The sequence below is a fragment of the Microtus ochrogaster genome, unplaced genomic scaffold, assembly GCF_000317375.1.
Source record: "Microtus ochrogaster isolate Prairie Vole_2 unplaced genomic scaffold, MicOch1.0 UNK28, whole genome shotgun sequence".
Classification (NCBI taxonomy): Eukaryota; Metazoa; Chordata; class Mammalia; order Rodentia; family Cricetidae; genus Microtus; species Microtus ochrogaster.
In genome coordinates this window covers 434,796-459,512 of record NW_004949126.1, presented here as the reverse complement: position 1 = coordinate 459,512, position 24,717 = coordinate 434,796, and the positions used below count along the sequence as shown (strand labels likewise).

General features: G+C 34.3%; 1 protein-coding gene across 2 annotated transcripts in view; it reads right to left on the bottom strand.

Moving 5' to 3' along the window:
* Positions 1-514: 514 nt before the first annotated feature.
* Positions 515-24,717, bottom strand: part of Glra3 (glycine receptor alpha 3) — a 132,878-nt gene continuing 108,675 nt past the window's right edge. The window contains exons 8-10 of one of the 2 annotated variants that reach the window (XM_005368078.3): positions 15,034-15,177; positions 12,715-12,759; positions 515-1,655 (exon numbers count right to left, since the gene is read on the bottom strand). In XM_005368078.3, coding sequence (XP_005368135.1) covers positions 1,377-1,655; positions 12,715-12,759; positions 15,034-15,177 — 468 coding nt within the window. In that variant the 3' untranslated portion in view covers positions 515-1,376. The remainder of the gene's footprint in view (positions 1,656-12,714; positions 12,760-15,033; positions 15,178-24,717) is intronic. The other variant, XM_005368079.3, reaches the window with a different exon arrangement.

Genomic DNA, 24,717 nt, shown 5'->3' with positions numbered 1-24,717 from the left:
AGTTGATCTTTCTACAACACGTTTGAGAGATTTTTTGAAATTCTTGATGCTTTCACTTTATATAAGCTTAGAATAATCAATAATTAAAATATCTAAAATCACTTTAAACGCTTTTCAAATATAATATTAACGGCAGTAATAGTGAAGAAAAAGAATGGCTGAGTCAGAGCTTGGTTTAATTTTTACCAGGAATTCTATTATAAACCTTGCACTCGTAGCTGCTGCATGACTGAACCGAGACAACTCCACGTCAGTTAAAATAATTGCATGGGCCAAGGATATATCCCAATTAAAATTGTTTCTGAGTGCTCACAACTTGTGAATGACTACATTTTGAATATATTAACTTAGAAAGATTAAAACAATCTCCATTGATTCATTTTCCTGCCATTTGGAGTTATTTTGGGCTCATGTAACTTAGATGAGAAAATGATTCTTATTAAAAAGAATCCATCTTTCATGAGTCCATTTATATTTTTCCTTGAATTTTTATATCAAAATGTAAGTACTTTAGTATATTAATATTTAAATTCTCATTCTAAACTAAATATAAAAATCTAATTGAATTTGTTTAATTACATAAAATCACCAAACATCCAGACAAGCTGCTACTAAATTTAACAATTACTAATGAGCTGATTTTTTTTCAGTGTTTGGTACTAATTAAAAATAAATGTAACACTTATTTAAGAACAAAGACTCCCACAGAATCTTTATCTTTATTCTTAGAGATTTAAAGATGAATAGATTTTTTTTACAAAGCATGATTGCTTAAGCTGTTTATTTTAAATTTCCACAGAGAGATATTTAATATCCTACATGATGGCCTTTATTTTGACTATCCAATTTAATAATTTGTTCCTGTATATGTTGGTTCTACAATGTTCCAATGGTCAGTGTTCTAACTGAAATGAAGTTGCCACTGAACAATCTTGTCACTTTCCTTTTAAAATATACTTTATATCTCAAACTATTACCTTTATTATTCTCAATATTTTTTATACTTGTTTCTTGAATCTTACTGTGCTAGTCTTGATTCCACCTTATTTACTTTAATTGAATTAAAAAAGTCAAGAAACCCCAAAATGGTTATAATGTCTACTGTATGTGCTAGTATAACATATATAACACCCATTGACACTATGAAGGAAACAGACCATCTTGCAGTAATATGAAACAGGACACCACAATATGCATTTTGTATCCCTTAAAGGAACAAATCTGCCTCGTTATTTTACAGGGAACATAAAAGTAAATTCTTTCCCGGTACTCTGTTTGATGCATTGACTGTCATTTGTATACCACACGCACATACACACATTCTGATGGAAAGGAAACTTTTCCTGACTGCAGTGTTTTTGTCTGCCTTCAGAGGCTTAATCTTGCTGCTGATGGATGTCTTCATGCCTAAGAATCTTATAGATAACCCAGTAGAAAATGTTAAAAATCAAAAACGCCAGTGGAAAGCAGGCTCGGGAGATGGTGTCAATCTTCTTGGCCCTGTCAATGAAGACCTTCCTCATTTCCTCGGGGCTCTTTGGCATTACCTGGACAGCATGGTTGGGGCCCTTTGGGAGCACGCCATCCTTTGCTTGCAGACATGGTCCCATTCCATAAGTGGTGAAGCTGAACCGACTCTCCCTCACCTCATCTTCCTGTTTATAGAAAACATCAGGAGATGTTTTAGTAAGGAAGCAAGGCATGCCGTGCAGGATTTCAGAATTATGGCTTAACCTTTATCATGACGTATGCTCGCTTTAATATGAAGAACAGATAGCAGAAGCGCATGATGATGAGTTGATGTGAGGTTTTCCTTGCTTCGCTACCTCCTAGAGATATTCTGATCGATACGACACTCCCAATGAGTTTTAATGGAGAGATAAAAGTTCTAGGGTGTTTACATGCCACAAAGTAAGTGAGAGTAAGAAAAAAAAGCTGTTGAGAGATTTATTATAAATATGTGTATCTTAGAAGCTTTTGGTTACAAGTTTAAACATGCAAATAACTGACAAAAGGGAAATCAACACCAGAATCATTGGCTGAATTTTTATTTCTTGTGGAGACAACCTTTTAATACTCATTTCTTCCAATCCTAGTTACTTCCTTGGAAAGCACAGCTTATTGGAAAATGCTGCTTGCTTTGTGTTACCTTTTATGCTGTTTCTCTATTTTATACCATCTTGTTTGTAAGAGTTACAAGATAATAACATGATCTAATATGTGTATGGCTACTTCACAGATACTGTGGGTTGGTAAATTATGAATATAATTTGAAGGGCTTATTTCATATTTAAACAGTAAACTTATCACTTTTTGTCCTTTGCCTAAAATCAACTGTAAATAATAAACTTATTATACATTAAAATTCATAAATAATGTTTGAAATTATACTATTACTTCTAAATAAAGAGAAATTCCCATATATTTACATAAACAAGTAAAACTGAGGCTTGACAAATGGCTTGGTAGTTAAGAGTTCTTATTGTTCTTGAAGATCTGAGTTTGGATCCCAGCACCCACACAGTGGCTCATAACTCCATAAATCTCTGGCTCTAGGGGATTCACTGCCTTCTTCTGGCTTCTATAGGCACTGCAAGCACACAGTACAAATGCACAGACACACATATATGCACATAAAAAGCTTAATTAAAACCTATAAAATTGAAGGTAAAATTTATAAATGAAATATCCTCATGATAGAGAAATTTGCTATTAACTAATATATAGTAAAATTGATGAATACATGAAAATGTGAGTTAAATCATTACTGATAACAGGGGTCATTTTTTGCTAGTAAAACTGCAAGTTTCAAGATACATTTTATCAGTATAAAACTGCTATGATAGTTCTTTTTTATATTAGTTTAAGAGATAAAATAATCATTTGGTCCAACTTGAAAACTGCATTAGGTCTTTGAATGTAGCTGCTCAATAAACTACATATCATAAAATATGAAAGTTGAAAAATAGGAATAATTATGGATTCTAAAAGTGAGAAAATGAGCAACATTGATTCAATAATGTATGAAGTAGTTTTATAGAATTATGAAGGTGAGGTAATTCCACCTGAAAGACAAAAGCATATAATTACTGAAAACATTTCAGCTGTAAGATTCATTAAGCAATTGGATTTGAGTGGAAGCAATTAAAATACAACAATTAAAATCACCTTAAAATAAAGCTTCCATCCAAGTTACCTGTGACTACTGTAATACTGTATTGTAATGTTTCAGAACAAGAAAATGGAAACCATTTTGCTCAGGACTCTTGTAAATGTGTTCATTCGTGTGGCCATGTTTTGACTTCTCAAAACAATTTTATGATAAACATAGTGTATGATTTAAAGTTGTCTTTTAAAAAGTATATGTGAATTAATTGTTATTATGTAAATGGTATATTATCATCTTTAAGATTTAACAAATTATGCGGCTTCTTGCATTTCTGAATGGAAATGTAAATTATCTCAGTAATTTAAATTATATATTCAGATCATTGATTTTGAAATATAATATTTAAATTACACCAACCCACATATTTAAAATACAGCACTGAAAAGGAGAAAATAGCTTTTTTGATGAACATTTGCATGTGTTGGTGTATTAGTTGAATTGGAAAGTTCATTATCAAAATACTAATATTTCATGATTTTACAATATACATTTAACAAACCATTTCATTTACTTCTTTTCCTCTATTCTGGACTACTTATTTTAAAGTCTTTGAGACCACAGCTACTCTTCTCAAGCAGTTTCTCATTGAAAATTAAACATGCAATAAATGAACAATCCACTTTTTTCTGTTTGCCTTTTTATATAACTGACTGTGTGTAGGAGAGTGACATAGTCCTGAGCTGTTGTGACACTCTGAAAATGACCCATGGTTGCTAAGGTATCATTTTCTTGAAAACATAGAATTAAGCTAAACGGGGAATAGGGCCAGCTCCACTCTCTGTGGATAGCTGCACCAGCATGAGAGGGTGAAGAGGACTGTGCACTGGTCTGTTCATCCTCAGCCAGTGTGACTGGCAGTATAAACAACCGCCTTAGAATGAGCTCTTTGACTTCTGTGTGCGAAGGTAATCACATACCCCTTGGCTTTTGTGTTTGCGGGGGCAATGAAGCGCTGTCCTAGAGAAACAACCCAGATTCCTGTAAGATGATGGTGGGGCTAAACTTAGTTTGAAAGATTGTCTTTGTTTAGAGAGTGTAAGTGACAATTCAATCTGAACTTCAGCAGTGGACACAGAAGACACGTTATAGCATAGCTTTTCCTCAATATGCCTAGAAAGTTTTGTTATGCTCTGAGGCGCATCTGGTGCTGATCTGCTCTAGGGTTAACAAGGCCATGTGCAGAAAATTATTGGGTCTGAGTCTTACTACTGGAATATGGATGGCACAGAAGTACCCCCTGGGGAAGAAATATGTGGAAGAGCAATGAGATAGAAATTGAAGAGGATGTGCCTTAGGATCCAGTGATGTTTTCTTAATTAACCATCCTCGAGAAGTTGGGGTCAAACGGTAGTAAGGGAAGAAGCACGTGAAGAAAGCAGTTGGTTTTCTGAGATGGCTCAAGGTAAAAACGTGAAAGAGTATTTTGTTTTGTCTTGATTACATCTGTAATTCCTTCCAGGTGACACTCCAAAAATAGCATTTATAGTATAATGTGCCCACATATTAAAATATCTGAGCCACATGTTAGCAAGTTACAGGAGGTAGGTAGTTAATTTTAATTAAGAAGCTTGAATTCAGTATGCCCATAGTTTTATTTCCACACTTGTGCAACATATAAATTGAAAAATTTTAACCTTCTTAATACTATCTCTTTGGGATCTGATGTGTAATTTGTATTTATTTCATCTATAAAGTCAGACTGCATTTCTAGTGTTTGGTAGCCATACACTGCCAGGAGCTGCCAAATAGATAATAGTAGTTGCAGTATAATCATTTGGGTAGAGTTAGCAGAGCTCTGTGAGATCCACGCTTTCATGACTCTCTAAGTTAATCAATGTAGGAGGGAATGTTAGACTTTCAGATGATGGAGCATGAAAATGTTTGGTAGAAATGCTGAATTCCAACTTGTAGTGTTCTTATTCATCAATTTCTGGCCTTCATGATTAAATCACACTCATCTAAACTCTGAAGTACAACCATGGGTAGGGAGGTCTTCCTTTACAGAAAGTGGTAGGACTTGTAGATTTGTGGGCACATTTATTCCTGCAAAGATCATGCTGAGGTCACTGGTGGGAAGAAAATCTCTCTTGACTATTTAAAATAAAGATCATTAGCACTTCACACATATCTATTAAGAAACTAAAAGATAATAGTGAAAATGGGTAGGATTCCTATGAGTGACTTCCAGGCACATTGGGAAGACTGGAAATAGGCTTAGTTTTAGAAGTTACCACTCTTAAGAAAGTCTACTAGTTTTATTTACATCAAACATTTGAAGCAATGATGATAGTGGAAAATGGAGATAAAGACACAGATATAAGTTTTTAAAATTTATTTTTATCCTTTCAGATAGATCTAATTGAACAAATGAAGTTAAGGCTGTTGACACTTAAAGACTGTCTTGAAGGTCAGGATTTTCTTGCACAACTGTGAATAGGAATTTAAGATAAAACAGTATTTTAAATGGGATGCTGAAGGATGCTAAAAACATATTTTAGATACTGAAAATCAGTGGATAATGTATGATACTATTACAAGGGAGCATGGATGCAGTAAGTTGACAAAAAGAAACTGGTGGGGCAGTAGAGAGGGAGGCTAGGTGACTGGCTATGGTTGTAGGAATCGGTAGTCAAGAAGATTCTAGGTAGGAAGAAAGAGAGTACAGAAGGTTCTTTGACTCCATGTGCAATTGAAAGAATAGAGCACATACTGTTATTTCTGGTCTGAGCCTACTCTTGATTAGCCATTCTTAAGTATAGTTTTAACTGGATGTATTAGAATGGGACCTGTAACAACCATCCAAATCTTCATCTGAAGTAAATACCAAACACTATCAGTTGAATGATGACACTTGGCATTCTCAGCTCTGATTGAGTGAGTGGAGGCAGGGGTGCTAGTTCTAATAAATGTTGCTAGAGCAGTCTGTCTGGCCTCTGAACAAAATAGATGGATCTTGGCAGACTGGCTGTTATCTGAGTTCAGTAAAGAATTTCTACACTCATCTTCATATGCTGGATAATGTGAAACTTCTAGAAAGCTTTGTCAGGACAAAGGAAGTAGTTACGATTTGACTGATGATCTGATATTTTCTTTTTAATCTCAGTCTAATAAAAAAGTCAAACACAGTATACATATATGTGGGAGAGGTACAGTTATGGTCTCCTTTCCTCTCAGAGAAATTATGTTCTCCAACTTATTGCAGAAAACTGGTGAATATTTAATGGAGATCACAGGTAAAGTTAATCAGTTAATGATGAATGATAACTTTTCTCTTCAAGGGAACGATCAGGAAGGTTTGGAAACTTTGGTAGCACATGTGATAGGACAATAGAAACCAATTCATCCAGATTCCAGATTTAACATCATTGGTCTACCTCTAGGATTTACTGAGTCTAAAGCCAATAAATACAATTCACAAGCACTGAAGGAAAAATTGCCATCTCTTCTGGACTCTACTATGAGAAGACCAACATAGAATACTTCTGAACTCTGCTGAGTCTGTTTTGTAATTTTATTGCCCCCTTTGTGTAATGTAACTAGAAGATGAATTGTATTTGAAATGACAAAGGACAAACTGAGAGATCTGAGGCTCACGGCCTTATGTCTGTGGTTGTGGAGGTATCTATCTAGTATGAAAATGGAGGTAGACTCCAGTTTCTGGAAAAGTACAGATAGTGGAATTTCAGAGAGACTGCCAGCATGTAGAGAAATCAAACTCTCGGTACTGTGAGCAGAGATGATGCATTTAAATGATCTATGGGCGTTCTCACGAACTTTGATAAAAATAGCCACCAAGACATGAAGAACATTGGTTCATAGTTTGTTCTCAGATATTTGTATAATGGGCCATGTGAAAAGAGAATTTTAATCAATAGTCCCTTATAAAATAAATACCCTATATTTAGAAGAAATGTTTACTCAGGAATATTCAAAAAGGTAACTTCTTGGGTCATATGTATCAAATTCATATACAGTCAGTTTATCTGACAATGAGCCCCAAATGGAATCTTCTTCTGACCTGTCAAATGTCTGCTGAACTTTACAGTTTTGTTCTTCTGAGACAGGACAAATTACCTGCTTAATTAGTGGGAAGTTATAGTCTATAAAACATTTCCTAAGAGTTGTCCCATGAATTTTCTAGTACCATAAAATAGTCAAGTGAATCTCTTAAGTGACTTCTTGCAAATTTTCTGAAAAGCTGATCCTAAATAATAAAACAGTGGTGAAACTTCCTTAAAAGGCTACTATCTATTATTAGATTACTGAATTAGAATATGATGTGATACATTATCTTATCATGAAATCAATTTTAGTTTTGAATAGTTGAAACATAAAATTAGTGTTTGTAAATGGTCAGGTTGGTATTGAAAGTCCTTATTCCAATCACCTCTCAACTATTTATTGAATATAATTTACAATTTGAAATATCTTCAGTGTATAGTCTAATGAACTCCATGTTACAAAGGCAAGTAATTAAAAAGCATATGTATATTTGACTGAAACGTTCTCTATATATTTCCTAATATCTAGTGATCATAAAATTAAGGCATGTTATGACTTTTAAATACAGATTATGTAGAATAAAGATTGCAAAGGATGGACTAAAAAAGAAGCTACAAAACATAACTGCTTATAAAAGAAAAATTAAAACATTAGTTTAATTTACTTGGAGATAACCCCCCCCCCTTATTATTATTCTTTAAGCCAGCTTCAAAGAAAAACAATGAAAAATTTAAAATGCCACTTAGTTGTATAATTTCCTAATAAGACTTTAAAAGACATTTTAAGTTGGAAACAGAGAAAAATATTTTAGTAATTATTCTTCAGACCTGCTCTGTGAAAATCGAGGTCCTTTTTTTACTGTGTTTAAAGTATCCTATTGAAGGACAGACAACTCGTATGTCTGCCTACTGCAAATTGAAATAGTAGAGGTAGGCTGAAGGTGGTAGACCAGATGTCCTTCAGTGAACTCTCCTCACTCTGTCCTCACAATAATATATCATACATCCATGAGGTCAGAACAATCAGAATTAACTTTTGGTCTCACTCTAGGTCTTTAGAATGAGGAATCAAAAATATGAAGTTGGAATATGAATGTGGTAAAGGCAGGAAAATTGCCACCGAATGGTCACAAAACACTGAGCATCTAAGACCCCAGGAAGTTGGTTATGTGAATTATAGTAAGACACAGAGAAATATGGTAAGTTGATAGTTATATTACATATATAATTTCCAGTGCAATGCTTCTATCTTAGTAGATACCTTTCAAAGGTTCTTTATACAGTTAAGATAATGAATAGATAACTGTACATGCATACTTGCTTAAATAACTTTTACAATTTATTGTCAAATTGTTGTTTCAAAAAATAAATCGTAAGAAAATACAAGTAGGGTCAATGAAATCATTTCATAGTTGAAAGTCAAAAGTTGATATGAAATTCTTCGAACACCACTTGAAGGAAAGCTTTACATTGATTAGAGATGATTTAGAGTTCAGTGCATGTTTGATGCATTCAATGTTGATTCCAAAAATAATTAGGGGCAAACAGTGGCAAATTTTAAGTTTCTAAAGATGAATGTTCAGTATCTAGATGAACTGTAAAAATAGGATATAGATATTTTAAGGGAAAGATAAGAAGTCCATAGAACGTTTTGTGAAATGTACCCTAACTTCTGGTGTAGTATACTAAATTCTTTCAGTGAATAGAATTGGGGGCATGTGGAAAAGCCGCATGTTTATTTTAGTTAACTTTGAGATAGAGGCAATTATGACATTTTAATTTCAAATAAGAAGGCCTTATATTACTGATGGGGAAGCTGAGCCAATCACATTTGGCTAGGGTGTGGCCACTTGAGGCCAGGGAAGAAAACCTGGGAATCCAGGTGAGCTCACTCTCTTCTCTGCCCCGTGTTTGCCGGACCCGTTTTGGATATCGGAACTTTTACCCCGGTCGTGTGAGTTTCCCCATTTTCAATTATTAAATTATATCTGTTGTTTTTAGCTGGTCTGGTTAATTCTAGCATACCGGTCGAATATGCCGTCTTATTATTTTGTTTCTTTCCTTTTAATTGCTTATTTTTTTTGCCTACCAGTTCTGTGTGTTTGTGCATGTGTATGTCAGTGTGCATGTGCCATAGGATGGCACGGGTGTGGAGATTAGAGAACAGTTTGGGGGAATCAGTTTTCTCCCTCCTACCTTGGTTCTGAGATCAGAGCTCAGGTCAGATCTTCATCCATTTTCATAGCAAGTGTCCTTACATACAGAACCATCTTGCCAGCCCTACATTTCCTTACAGAATATTACTTTTTATGAATAGTATTCAAGCTATATCTACTTGAAAGGAATAGTTTGCTTAACATAAATTCTAAATAGTTGTTTTCAGAAAACAATCAAAATCTTATCTTTATTTTACTTGAGAAGAGAAAGTTTCAATGTCTCATAAAAGCGAATCTTTAGAAAATAGTTCTTTTGGTTTTTGAATTATTGAACAACTGCTTTTGAAAGGTATACGTAAACATTGTAAATCTAACCTATTTAAGGAATATGTTCATTCTAGAGTATACCATAAATAAATCTAGAGTGGAACACATTACATGACTTCATGTATGTGGGTACCATATAGGTTCAGCCATGAGGTTTCCCCCTTTCAATCAACACATTGTACATACATTTTTTTATTTGCTTTAAGACTGTAGAACTACAGAACACAAGACAGAAAAATAGTTTACACATCAATCTTAAAAGTTATATTGAGCTCTTTTAAAGTAAGACAATAAATACATTTACAATACAAGTCATTTTAATGTATTATACCAATTTTCAAAATGCAGCGAATTGTATCTTATTTTCTAAAGAAAGCTGTTGGCCTAGCTAAACACAAATTTTGGTCATAATTTATTTTATTTGTATATGTGGATGATAGTTAGAAGACAAGTTCTAGAATGTTCTCTTAGCAAAGCATTGCATAGTTACTGTAATGTGGAGGAAGCTACATGAAATGCATTGAAGCAGTCCAGTGTCACTCAAAGCTCTCAACAGATAATACATGTTTGGAAACACTAGGGCATCCTTGTATCTCTCCATACACGACAACAGTGACCTCTAACGAAAATATTTTTATATCATGCATACACCCATACACATTCAGCACTGGAGATAGCATCTATGACATGGTGCAGTGGGAGTCAGCACACAGCAGGGTTTGACAGTGTGGGGTGGGGAAATCTGTGTACGAGAGCAAAGTTTTACTCTTCTGAATGGACAAAGGGTTCTTTTGTACCTCTAATAGAGAAGACGTGAATTTCAAAGATTATGTATCAAGTTCAAGCCAATACTATACTAAATTATAAAAACAACATTTCGAAGATTTTCATCTGCACTGCTGTAAGATCTCTTCTTGCAACAAACTCTCTATAAATTTTTTTTACTTTGACTATCCTTCCTAATTAGCATATGAAGGAAACTCATGAAAACTGTTGCTTGTGAAAAGAGACACGCTCTATCATTTGGTCTATTGTGATTAAGTGGATTTTAAGACTTAGATTGCTCAGAGCATTTTAAAGCAGAACATGTAGTTAAAGAGGATAAAAAATTCGGTCAGTCCAGACAGTTTTGAGTTTGAGAAAAATCCCTTACAAAAGTCAAAGTTACCATTTCCAGAATTGTACAATGCTTATCCTACTTGTTAAAAACAGAAAAATCTAACTTTTCTAAAAAAATGTTTACATTACTATACATTTTTCTGTTCAAAATAATTGATTGTGAGATAAGCATAAGATTTCATCAGAAATCTTTATAAAGCTATAATTAATAGAACATGCAATTTTCATTAGTTTCTGAGAACTTTTTAGTTACTAATAATTAATAGTTCAGTTTTTAGAGAGAAATTTTACATATACATATATTATTTATTATTATATATGGCATGTATATGAATCCATATTGAACTTACTACATCTTATTCAGATTTCATAAAATGAAAATATTGCTAATTGGATAGTTATAGTCAGTAAATCATATAATAACATTTTTCATAGATAAAGTCAAGAAATATTAGGATTGGGAAATAACATAGTAAACTGATTAAGTGATTATAGATTCTAGAACATAATAAGTACTTGCCTTAGTTAGGGTTTCTATTGCTATAATGAAGCACCATGACCAAAACAAGTTGGGAAGGAAAGAGTTTATTTGGTTTATACTTCCACATCATAGTCTACTGAAGGAAATAAGTACAGAAACTCAGACAGAGCAGGAACCTGGAGGCAGGAGCTGATGCAGAGGTCAAGGAGGGATGCTGCTTACTGGCTTGCTCCTCATGACTTGCTTAGCCTGCTTCCTTATAATAGAATTCAGGACAGCCAGTTCAGTGATAGCACTATCCACAATGGGCTGGGCCCTCCTCCATTGATCACTAATTAACAAAATTCCCTAGAGCTGGATCTTACGAAGGCATTTTCTCAGTTGAGATTATCTGCTTTTGGATGACTCTAGTTTGTGTCAAGTTGACGTAAAACAAGTCAGTACAGTGCTTTAGAGTTGTACTGGTTAAAGATAATATGCAATAAAGTTGAGATGGTAAAAATGTTCATTTAATATTATTTTTTGATAGATTCTTAATTGGGGAATGTTAAAAATGAACAGCAGAACCCATCTTGGGAGATACTTTAAAAATATAATTTACCCCCAAAATTCAGGTTAGTAAACTAGACTATTTGTAATGCAATCTCGAGAATCCAATTCTGGGTTTATACATTTATAAGTCACCCATGGATGAATACTCTACATTTTCCTCCTGGATGCTTATGCGTCATTCACGGATGTGCATCTTTGTGATATCTTTATATATTTTTATTTATAAAATTGAAAATATGTGCTCATTAAAACAGAATTTTTGATTTTTATACATAATCTTATAATGAACAGTGTCAAAAAATACATAGCTGGCACAAAAGCATTTTGAACCTCATTTTCTGGTTGCTTTTACAGCTGCTCTTAGAATTGTGTATATAAATAGTTTTCTATTTATTTCCTTACTTATTTATTGCTATTTATTTATTTATCGAGTCTAATCTCATTTTATAGCACTGGTGGGTCTAGTCCTTGCTGTGTAGGTTAGGCTGGCTCAAACTCAGAAAACTCTGTCTGTTTCTGCCTTCCTAGTGCTGGGGTTAAAAGCGAGACCCAACACAACTAGCTCCCATTTGTTTTTAATTTTCTCCAGTTCTATGATTTCCTCCTGTGAGGATCACTACAAGATATAGATGATATTTCTAAAATATATATGCTTAAAATCAGTTTGACCAGTTACATTTAACTGTGTACTAAATGAATCATAACTTAGTCTTTTATTGAGTGAGCAAAGACAAGAGTATAGTTCTTAGAAAAGATTATTGTTCCTAGCTGAAGAAAAATGCTGTTTGCGTAGCTTTAAGTCCAAACTGGACTGTGTTTCCCCACCAAACACTGGCTCGAGCAGAATATGCTGTCTGCTTTTTATAGATGATCACATTCCTCTACTTAGAGTTAAGAAAGTCAATTTACCGTGTCTGAGAAACGGTAAAACTTCTCCAGTGCAAAAGCTTCTGTCTGTGGGAAGGTAAAGTGGACCAAGAAGGATTGAGAAACCAGAGAATCAAATCACGTATAATTACACAATTGACTTTAATCACATACACCATTTTAGCATACATTTGTATCAATTCATTGGTGTTCACAGATGCGAAGTATCTATCCAAAAGTATTGAATCAAAAATTAGTGGCTGTGTTCAGCATTACATTTTAATTACCTTTAGTCACATATGCTGCTGAATATTTCAAGAAGTGATGAGAGAACAATAAACCGTTATTACTCTTCTATTTCTTTTTAACTTTTCCTGGCACATGAGATTCTGAACACACTAATCTTTGCATCTTTGCTTTGAGCTAAAGAGTAATGGACACCAAGTACATCAAATATTTTTATCTCACTCCTTCATGTGGTAAAATGGAATAGAGAGGTACTTCAGTCAAAAACTTTTTCTTGAAAAGAGGAACTAGAATTGAATATCTAAATTTATGGTCTGGTTCTTTATTCGGTGATGTTTAGTGTGCAGTGACTATGAGACAGCAGCCTTTTCCTATTTGACAAAATATGTATGATACTTCTCATTTCTAGTCTGGGTAGCCTACAGTTGAAGCATGCTACAGTAGAAAGGATAGAAGAGGAAAGTGTAAAATCAAGTACTAATGATATGGAAACTGAGTAGTGCCCCAATTACGGCAAACAAGAATCAGGATAATTTTATCAGTCACCAACAGGAAAGAAAGGCACCTGCTTAAACCGTGTGAAGCCTTGGTTCTGTTACAGTGTTTTGGTCAGTTTAAGAAACAGGAGAGAAAGGGTGGCAAAAATCTGTGTGAGAGAAGTGATGAGGAGAAAGGGAGAGAAGGAGAGAGGGAGAGGAAGTAGGAAAAGAGGAGGATACAATGGGGTGGTTAAAAAGAAGAGGAGAGGGAGGAAACAGGTGGTAGAGGAAGAAGGGCAGGAAGAGGAGGGAGAAGAGGAGGGGGAGGAGGGAACGGAGTGGAGCAAGAGGCAGAAGAGGAGGAAGGGGAGGACGAAAACATAAATGACCAAGGCCAGGGGAAGGTGGAAGGACAATACGAAAGTTATTCTCCTTGTCACAATATAGTTCAACATGTGAATGGTATAGTTTTCTTTTCATAAAACTTTATCAGATGAAAAATCAAGGGTTGTTTTCTGTCCAGCAAAATACTGTCTCAGTATTAATGTTCCTTTCCTACATTCGTTTGTGGATGTTTATAAGGTTTGAGATGAGTTTTAGAAGTCAGTTTCCTTAGGATACATGTAATAGTAAGTGTACTTCAGCTGAGAGATTAGCATCTTTTGTTTTAAAATGTTTAATAAATATATAAGTACCAAATAATTCACAAATCACTGAGTATTGAAAAATTATTAAAACTTCTTACCATTTAAGCCAGACCATTGTCCTTAAGATTTATGTTTTGCTTAAAGACCTCGGTATATAGAACTGTGGAAATACTTTTATATATGATTCTGACAGTGTTGTGTCAAGCAAAGATTTTTCTTTAAGTTTTAATTTGGCACATTTACAAGATAATAAGTAAACCATAGAGCTACTGTTGAGAGAAACTCTGTTATTATAAAGGTAAGAGGGTTACTCAAAATCATGCTGTCCATAATGAAGGATGCCTTAGCAGATTTTAGCAGAGGAGCAAACACATTATACACAACCAAATTCAGTTAGCGTGTTATTTCCACAGCTTTCTATGACTGCCTAATGATGCTTCAAATGCATTTTCTTATGGGTTCATCTTTGATCAACTATTAGCAAGATAACAATAACACTTGGTTTATTTACCACAGGATGTCAGAACAAAAATATTTAAATATGAAAATGCGTATAAGAAGATACTACACTACATAAATTCGTGATATTAATACTTCCACAATATTTTATGAAAACAACCAATTAGCACAGACAATTTTTATAAATAAATCTGATGTCTTTATTACATGATGTCATCGGAAATACTCTAGCATTGCAAGTAGAAGATGGATATTTATCAATTGAAGCATAAACAATGTTGTTCCTGGAAATATATTAGTGAGCTCAATAAAGCATTTATGTCATCAGATATAATACATATATAGTATAACTCAATACTATAATTGTCCCTGAAACAATCTTTACACATCCTTTCAACTGAAAATGAGAGAATATCATTTCACTTAGTTCCCAGTCCAAGTTTTTCTCGTGTATATTTGCATTACACACAACAAACCACTACACACGGCAAATTGGTATCCCATTAAACCCAATAAATGTAATTGTTTACCTTATTCTTTCTCTTTCGTCTAAATCTCAGAAGCTCTTTGTGTTGTCTTGATACAAAATTCACTGCTGCATACTCCAGTAGTGCTGAAAACACAAAGAGGAGGCATACTGCCATCCAAATATCAATAGCTTTGACGTATGAAACCTGGCCGGGAGAGAAGAGCAAGCCAAAATAAAAAAAATTGACTTTGGTTGCTATTGCCTTCAAAACCAAAACTGATGTTATTTTCTGATTCTGAACATATATTATAAATCTGTTAGAAAAAATGAAAACAATCTATTCATGAATAACTTCCAAGATATTATTATTTGCAATTTTATGCAATAGTCATAATTGTAGGACTTGAGTGTATTTTGCTATTATTTGCAAGGTAAACATAAACTCAAACACAAGAAACAAAGAAAGAAGAAATATTCTATATCCAAAACATTACCAATAGGAAATAGGAAAGGAAGAAGTCAAATTATCTTTGTGTATAATATGATTTTATATGCAAAAGACCCCAAAACTCCACCAGAAAACTTCTAAGTCTGATAAATACTTTCAGTAAAGTACCAGAATACAAAATTAAAGAAGATATCAGATGATGGAAAGATCTACCATGTTCATGGATTGGAACAGTAGGATTAATATTGTGAAAATGCCCGTCCAACCAAAAGATGTCTACAGATTCAATGTCATCCTCATAAAAATTCAAACATATTTCTTTTGCAAAAATAAAAAATCTTCATTTTTATATGAAAACAAACAAACTAACTAAAACCAGGAAAGCTTAAATAATCCTGTACAATGAAAGAACTGATGGAGGTATCACCATCCCCGATCTCAAGTTCTACTACAGAACTATAGTAACAAAAACTAGGTGATATTGGCATAAAAACATATGTTGATTAAAGGAATCAAATTGAAGGCCTAGATCCAACTCCACATACCTAAGGACACTGGATTTTTTTCAAAAAAGCTAAAAAATACATACTGGATTTAAAACACCATTTTCACCAAGTGGTGCTAGTCAAACTGGATGTCTACACATGAAAGAATGAAAAGAGGCTCTAGTGCCCTGGACAAAACACAACCCCAAATGGTTCAGAGACCTCAACATAAGACCAGGTACCCCAAATCTGACACATTATAATACTTGAAGTTATGCTTAAATACATAAATAAATAGATAAATAAATAAATAGATAAATAAATTAAATAAATATATGCATGCACTAAACAACGTTAACTTTTAAGTATTATATTTTTGGTTTTTTTTATACTTTGCAATGATTTTGTTCTACAACTAATTCAGTAAATCTTACTTGTTCTCCAGTTCAAAGTCTTTCATAGGCACCCCTTAAGAACAGTAAAAAGAATCCCTTATTTTCTCAGCTGCTAATCTGACTACATTTACCATGATAAACATCTATGTGTATATAACCATCTATGGTTCATATATATGGTAAAAATTATGTCAATTTCCTCACTATTGAGCTATCTGAATGTAATTTGCTATACACTCAGCACTATTAGCAATAGACACTTAGGAAAACTGTTTTCTAATCCTAATGTCCTGATCCCATTTTATCAGTTATCCTAAGAATGACATTTTAATTTTAATTTAATTTAAATATGCCCTTTTCTTCCAGCCCAGGGTCTATAAAAGGTGACTTGTTTCTCTTTAATTTCAGGTCTCATTAGTGTGCACTCTGGAAGATTTGCTCAATCTTTCCTTGGTTTTGGTGTTAGCAGTAGTTTTAATGAGTCAAGGCTAGCTATTTTACAGAACGTTCTTCATAAATTCTCGTTTTTGTCCCTTAGTAGTGTCCTATTAAAGCATCGCATCCATTCTTCATTATGTATTTTAGCAGGGAGCACAAAGTGTTGCTCCTTTGGCTATGGTGAGGTCTTCCAGGTTTCTATATTGTAAAGGTACTGATTTTCTCCTGAGTGTAATGTTCTGAAATTATGCCGATACAGCTTTTGTTGTAGAACATGTATTTGGTATACGTGAAATCTTGGATTTAATCTCTAGCTCTGAGTTCCCAAAATTTATTATGAATTTTTACATTCCTTGATGATTTGATTTGATGATTTGGTCTAATTTCATCACTATCAACATTTTTAGTGATCACTCTATTATTATCTACACTTATTATGTCCTTATATATGTATATTTATTATTGAGACCCCCTACTGTGAGAAATCTTTTAATTGTAGCACACTTTATTCATTTTCAGGTTCACAATATCACTTTTAACAACTCTCCATTATTGTTTTACCATTTACTTTTTTAATGACAGAAGATGTATTAAGTTTATTTTGACATTTTCTCTTTTCATCTTTAAGTCAACCTCCTTTTTAAGGAATTATTCCTTCTAGCCTTGAAGATTTGTTTTTACTTTTTTTAAAACTATGTGTATGAATGTATCTGTATGGTAGTACAGGTACCTGAGGAAAACACAGGCATTAGATATCCCTGACACTGGAGTTACACTTGGCTGTGCACTGACTGAGGTATGCTAGGAATAAAACTCTGGTCCTCTGTGACAAACTCTACCCTGACCCACTGAGCCATCTCTGAGTTCTGTAAAAAATAATTCTTAATAGGTTTGTGGGCTAAAAACCGGGTCTTCTATATGATTCCATTGGTCGACTTCACTGTTTTTATACCAATACCACTCTGTTTTCATTACTGTAGCTCTGTAATAGAGTTTGAAGTCAGGGATTGTAATGCCTCCAGAAGTTCCTTTATTGTGTAAGATTGTTTTGGCTATCCTGGGTTTTTTGTTTTTCCATATAAAGTTGATTATTGTCCTCTCAAGATCTGTGAAGAATTTTGATGGGACCTTGATGGGGATTGCATTGAATCTATAAATTGCCTTTCGTAGAATTGCCATTTTTACTATGTTGATCCTCCCAATCCAAGAGCAAGGGAGATCCTTCCACTTTCTGGTACCCTCTTCAATTTCTTTCTTCAATGCCTTAAAGTTCTTATCAAATAGATCTTTCACTTCCTTGGTTAGAGTTACCCCAAGATATTTTATGCTGTTTGTGGCTATCGTGAAAGGTGATGATTCTCTGATTTCCCTCTCTGCTTCCATATCATTTGTGTATAAGAGGGCGACTGAATTTTTGGAGTTGATCTTGCATCCTGCCACATTACTAAAGGTGTTTATCAGCTGTAGGAGTTCTTTGGTGGAGTTTTGGGGGTCACTTATGTACACCATCATATCATCTGCAAATAATGAAAGTTTAACTTCTTCCTTTCTGATTCAAATCCCCTTGATCCCCTTATGCTGTCTTATTGCTATTGCTAAAACTTCAAGCACTATGTTGAAGAGGTATGGAGAGAGTGGACAGCCTTGTCGTGTTCCTGATTTTAGTGGGATGGCTTTGAGTTTCTCTCCGTTTAATTTGATGTTAGCTGTCGGCTTGCTGTAAATAGCTTTAATTATATTTTAATATGACCCTTGTATCCCTAATCTCTCCAAGACTTTTATCATAAAGGGATGTTGAATTTTCTCAAATGCTTTTTTAGCATCTAATGTAAGTAATGAGTTAATAAGAGAATTCTCATAAAGGAAATATGAAATGATGGAAAAATGACTGGGCAAAGGAGACTCCTCTGGATAAGGTCCTCTCTGGGGCTGTGTCAATCATTGTCATTTGCTGCTTTCTTACTAGGTCCTAAGTACCATTCCCTTCTTTGAATTTTTGGAAACTGAGAACAGCCAAAAAGTCCATCCTTTCTTCCTGCCTTCGGAGCTTTTGACTTGCCTTTACCTTTGTCTGGTATATTTCCATTGAGTTCTTCCTGTTTATCTTTCTGAAATCAGCAAGAGCTACTTTCTCAGGAAATCTCCTAAAGCTTCATAACAGAATAGTTCTTTTCACTACCTTTTCTCTGCCTTTTTCACAGAAGAGGCAAAGCTCCTCATCGTAGAGGTGGCATGGAGGCCTAGGAAAATGCCTGCTGTATATCACTGAGCTACCAACTGCAAAAGTTAAGATTTGAATATAATTAACCTACGTCTGGAGAAAAAAAACATGGCTACTATCCTACTACCTTCCTTTTAGACCAATTAAATCATCACTACAAATTAAAAACAACACTGTAAGTTAGAATTCATTTTTTTTGTCAAAACTTTTTTCTCTAACAGTTAAAAGTAAAAGCTCTCCCATGTTTGTTTGCTTTGATCTTAAACTCAGACTATATCTTCTACCAGACACTGGGAAAAAGGACATGGGGTCCAGGTTTTATTAGAGAGAAACAAAATGTCTTTTGATCAGGAGAATCAAAACTTAAAATCAGAGAACTATTTTATCATTCAAAATACATTGAAGAACCATAATATGTAGTAAGGGATTTGAACTACTTAGGATCAAGTAGATCACAGTCTACTGAATTTATATTAATCTAGGGAGGTATTGTCAGCTTGATAACTAATGTTTAGTATTAGTTGAATGCTTAACCATAAATGGGATATCTATATTACCAGTCCCCAAGGCTGAGGGCTGATTTCAGATTGTAAGAGGAAAAGCAGGGGTCAAGGGAGCAGTATGGAATAGTGTAGGGCCACTGCACTTATGAACTCATAACAATGTGGTTGTCTGCACAAAATCAAGCCAGTCATCATTCTGTTGAGAAGGGGGAATGATTCATGAACCTCTACCCTAATTGTGGCACTATGAATAGTTGAGGGCATCTGGGGAAGTGAGAGTCAGTTTTCATTAAATTGATAGTTGCTGGTAGGCTGACCACACTCCAGTGAATTATCCCACGCCCAAGAGCATGTGAACAGCACAAACTAGTCTCAGCGGATTGTTGAAAAAAATCTCACGATGTAGGGTTTAAAACCTTGAAAAAGAGCAAGGAAGGGTATATGGAGGGGTTAGAGAGAGGGAAGATAATGGGTTGGACTTGTGAAGGAGACATGGGGGAAATGATGTGATTATATTATAATCTCAAAAAATAAAAGAAAATTTGAAATAAAGAAAAAATTGGCATGAAGTTGAATAGGATAGGATAATAGGGATAGATGTGGGAGGAGTTAAGGTAATGAATGAGGGGTGAATTTGATCTAAGTACAATGTTTGAAATTCTCAAGGAATTAATAGAAGTATTTTAAAGTTTATAATATATGTTCTGTATACTTACATCCCTATTTCAAAAATACTGTGTATTTCTTATACTGCTAGTGTTGTAATTAGAAAATAGAGACAATTTGCTTTACAATTAGATAAAAACCTATATGGCTGAATTGTATCATTATTGATGAGTTTGTATATCATAAACAGAACCAAGTCACCTTGGTCTTGGAGAGAAGTCATATTTGGGGAGCTTGCCTAAGTACAAATTTCTTTATGTTTCAAACTTTAAAACATAATATAATGGAAGTTGGCTTGAAGGGAATCCACCTATGATGCAATATGTAATATTGCAATAGACAGCATCAAAGTCTCGCTGACTGGAATAACATGTGCCATGTGCACTTTTGTTGAAATGTGGTCCTGGAGGTGTGCTGTCGCTATAATTCTTTCTTGTGACACAGTGGTGGAGGAAACGCAGGGCACTTGTAGTTGTCACGTTGGGTGATTAATGGTACAAGCTTTGGGGGGTATGGGTCATTTTGGTTAAAATTCAGCAACCAGAACTACTCAAAGTCAGTCTCAACTTAAAACAAACTGTCAAGCTTTCCAGGTACCGGGAAGGGGAAGCCCGGAGGGAGTGACACAGCATTACACTAGAGAAAGAAGGAGTCCGAGGAGTGGTTTTAATATGTTTCATTCTGAAACAAATGTCAGAAGCCCTATTAGCTCAGAAGTTATGATATTTTGAATATTTTAGGATGATAATATAAGCGAAGCTTTACTGAAGAGCCAAACACACTGCCTTCTAGAAAGATGCTAACAATTACGGTGGCTGAAGGGGGGTGGTACCTGAAAAGGAGCTGAGTTTTCTGAATTCATACTGTCAGGTAAAGCATAGCAAATCAGCCCTAAGGCAGTACGAAATCTAGAATCACAGAATTGCTGCCAGGGAACACTTCTCAATCAAAGGAACACAATTGTCTAAGGACAGAGAATAAAGGCAGAAGGGCTCCATGCTGTTTCACCCATGAAATGACTTTGTTTGAGCCATATAGCTTCAGAGAAGAGGATGAGGAAATAGAAGAGAAGAAAAGGAGGAGTAGAGAGGGTGTAGGAGAGAAGGAGGGAAAGAGAAAGAGACAAAGAGAGGAAAGGAGAGAGAGGAAGAGGAAGAAGAGCATGTTTAGCATAGACCACTTTTCTATGGTGCTCATCCCTCTTTCAGTGGATCATTTATTTATGTGTTCAGTCTTGAAATAACTTCATTTGTTCTCTCTGATCATGAGCGATAGGTCATATCTGTCATTGGACCGTAGTTCATAAGTGTGGTATCATTGTGTAAGATTTTAATAATACTGCTCAAAAACATTGTTTTGGGTTTTGTTGTCTGACAAGCACATTGAGGAACTGTGTTGTACATATGGAACTATATGCTAAGGTTGAAAGGCCAGCCTAGACACAGGACTTTACAGTCATATACTAAGATGGTCAAAAGCATTACCATGAGTTCATCAAATTCCTATGCAGAAGCTCACAGATACAATGTATTAATGGATTATGATATATTGGATGCAGCTTGCTAGTTATATATTAGTCAGACAGGTGCTCATCTGTAGTTTCTACATATAAAAATCTAGATACATTTAAAAGCTTAAATTTAAGAATAGGACATTGATTAAAGCAGAATCCAGCCTAAGCCTGCATGTAGACATCTGTCTATAAGGCAAATTTCAATGGGTCATTTAAGAGTGATTGTTTTGTCAATTTCTTTTCTATTTAAATTTGCTTTACTTAAACAGTAAATATATATTACAGAACATTTCAGCAGAGGTCTTTGGGTAAGTTAATTTGTTCTTCCTCTAATGGCAATCCATCTTTGTAGATTTCCCCAGTTCCAGAAATGTCAACTGAACCATGATGGATAAGTTTGACTGTTGAATAAGCAAGTGGCTCAGGCATTCAGACAAATAAGTTTCTCAAAACATGCTGGGAATTTGTCGGCTTGAGTCTTGTTTTGTTTTCTGGGGTTTTTATCACTGATCTCTATAAATTTTACTTAACTGTTTTGCTTATTCATTATAATGTCAGATACTGCTTTAAAAGTTTACATTTTCTAATGCTTATAAGAGAAATATTAACCTGAAATAGATTTGAATGCTATCTAATATGAGAGATGAAAGAATTACAAAAAAAAAATAGAAAGAATAAACAGTGCTGTAAAGTCGTAAGGTAACACAAATGGAGTTGGTATCGGAAACACTGGAGGAGAGCACTAAACAGTAGCCAGTGATGACACGGAAATATGTTTGGAGTTTGGCATTCTGGGGTTTTAGCCATCGCCCTGGAGGGGTGACTCTCAGGGGTTGCACGATGCTGCTTTCACTCTGATTAGATGCAGGGTAGGAAAGTGCACAATGCTTCTTGTGTAGTATTTGTCACACGCATAAAGCTTTTCCCTTTAAGAGCTAAGATGCAGTGGAGAAGGCTTTTGTCCCGAGTTGCATTATTTCTAGTGACGAGAGTCATCCTGCCAGGCACCTCAGGAAAGTGCCACCAGAGAAAAACCAAAGGATTGCGAAGGTCACAGCTACCTCTGATCCCACTTTTAGTTATCAGAGCTTTTCTTCATACCTCCTATAGGATGTGACATACATTGTCTGACAGCTACATGAAAACGTAAAATAAATCTAGATGTCACTGGAGATTTTCCTTAGAGGAGGCCATTAGACTTCCTTGCATGCATAAGCTATTAACTTTTAACCTATTCGTTTGAAGTGAAATTAAGCATGTGACTTCCTGCTCTTGTTCTACATGCTGGAGGTTCTGCACACTAGCTGCCTACTTATAGTGATGATCTTTCAAGCTTATTCTTTGTGTTCAGGTGTCTAAGAGTGTTATTTACGACTTCAAAGTAGAATCTTGGAGACAGATGATGCCTATAATGGTTCTTTAAGTACCTTGTTTTGAGCCAAAGTCTTTCAACAAAGGTACAGTTGTCTGTCTTTTTCCTTTAAGAAGTTGATAAATACAGTTTTTGGTGTGTATAAGTGTGTGTATATATATGTGTGTGTGTGTGTGTGTATATTGTATGCATATATTTATATGCACACACCCAATGTATGTTTTCAGTACAGTATAGAGTAAAGGAGATTTTTAGATAAAAATTAGTCTCAAAATTGCATATGCAGTTTTTGCTTTTTTAAATTTGGTTTTATCATGAATCCTTATATAGTGCAGTTATGAAAATACAAACTTTGGAATTCCTCTTAAGCTCAGAAAGCTTATGCAAATGTGTATATACCTATGCATGCATATATGCATGTAATAGCAATTACTGAAAGAAGGCTATGAAATTGAAGGAAAGTGGGGAGCACAGGCATATGGGAGGAAAGACTAGGGGAGAATGCTGTAATTATTATCTCAATAATAAAAATAAACAAACTGAAAAAAATATATAGCAGGTCTGTCCATATGTCAAGTAGAGAGAAAATATTTATTAAACTGTGAATTTAATTAAGACTCAGTAATTGTAGCAAGATGAAAGGGCCACTGGAAGTGACTGCCCTTTCATCCTTATAGGACCTATCCATGCTTATAAATTCTATTCCTAAGGTATTTCTCTATGAGTATTAAAGCATTTTAGCTTAATATGCATTATATAAAGTGTATTTAATTATTGTCTTTTCATTTTTTGTTCAGTTTTCTTTTTTCTCTTTTCAAAAATTAGCATGTATGGAATATTATTTATATTATTAAAGTAAAAAATGTAAGTAATGTATTTAGTATTTTGTTTGCATCAAATGGTGTATGATAAAATGGAAATTCAGCTTAGCATATTATGTTAGAATAATAAAGCCAAAATGAACCCACTTGTGTCATATTTATTGCAGACTCGATTGAAGTACTATCAGTTAGCTATATGTTGCATTTAAATAATAAGGACAAAACCTAATGGCTGAAATAGCCTTCCACTGTTATAATCATAAGAAAGTCTGATTACTGTAATCTCCCCCTCAGTATGTTTATATTGCCACAGACATTTAACTTACTATTTAAACCCACTGAGTATTTTTAGACCACTAAGAGTGTTTACTAATTAATTTTAAGAAACTAAAAGTAAATATACCTCCTTTCACTTTTATCTTTTATCCCTTTAACTTAAATGACCCTCAAATAATCTGTATGCCAACATAACCAAGTATTAAGAAAACATAATGCTTCACTTTCAGTTTATATTAGCTATTGTTACTTCTATAATTGGAAATGAATCAATTTTTACATTTTCCAAGGACTACTGTTTTCCTCACACCATAAGGTAGATAACCACAAGCTTTAAATTCTTTTTCATTAGTTCTGTGGTACTCAGGGGTAAGACAGAGAGAAGCAGAAGTGCAGTTTAATGCAACTGAATTTTCATCCTACATCAGACAGATGAAAATGGCACACTTGTTCACTTTTTAAAACCAAGTATTGAGTAAACCATTGAAAAGCTCATGTTGTTTAAATTACATGTGCATGTGGTACTTAGTAGACACACTTATACAATATTGGGTTCTAAGGATGAAAATGTGTAAAAGATGCTTCATCCTCTCATAAAGCTTCTTCT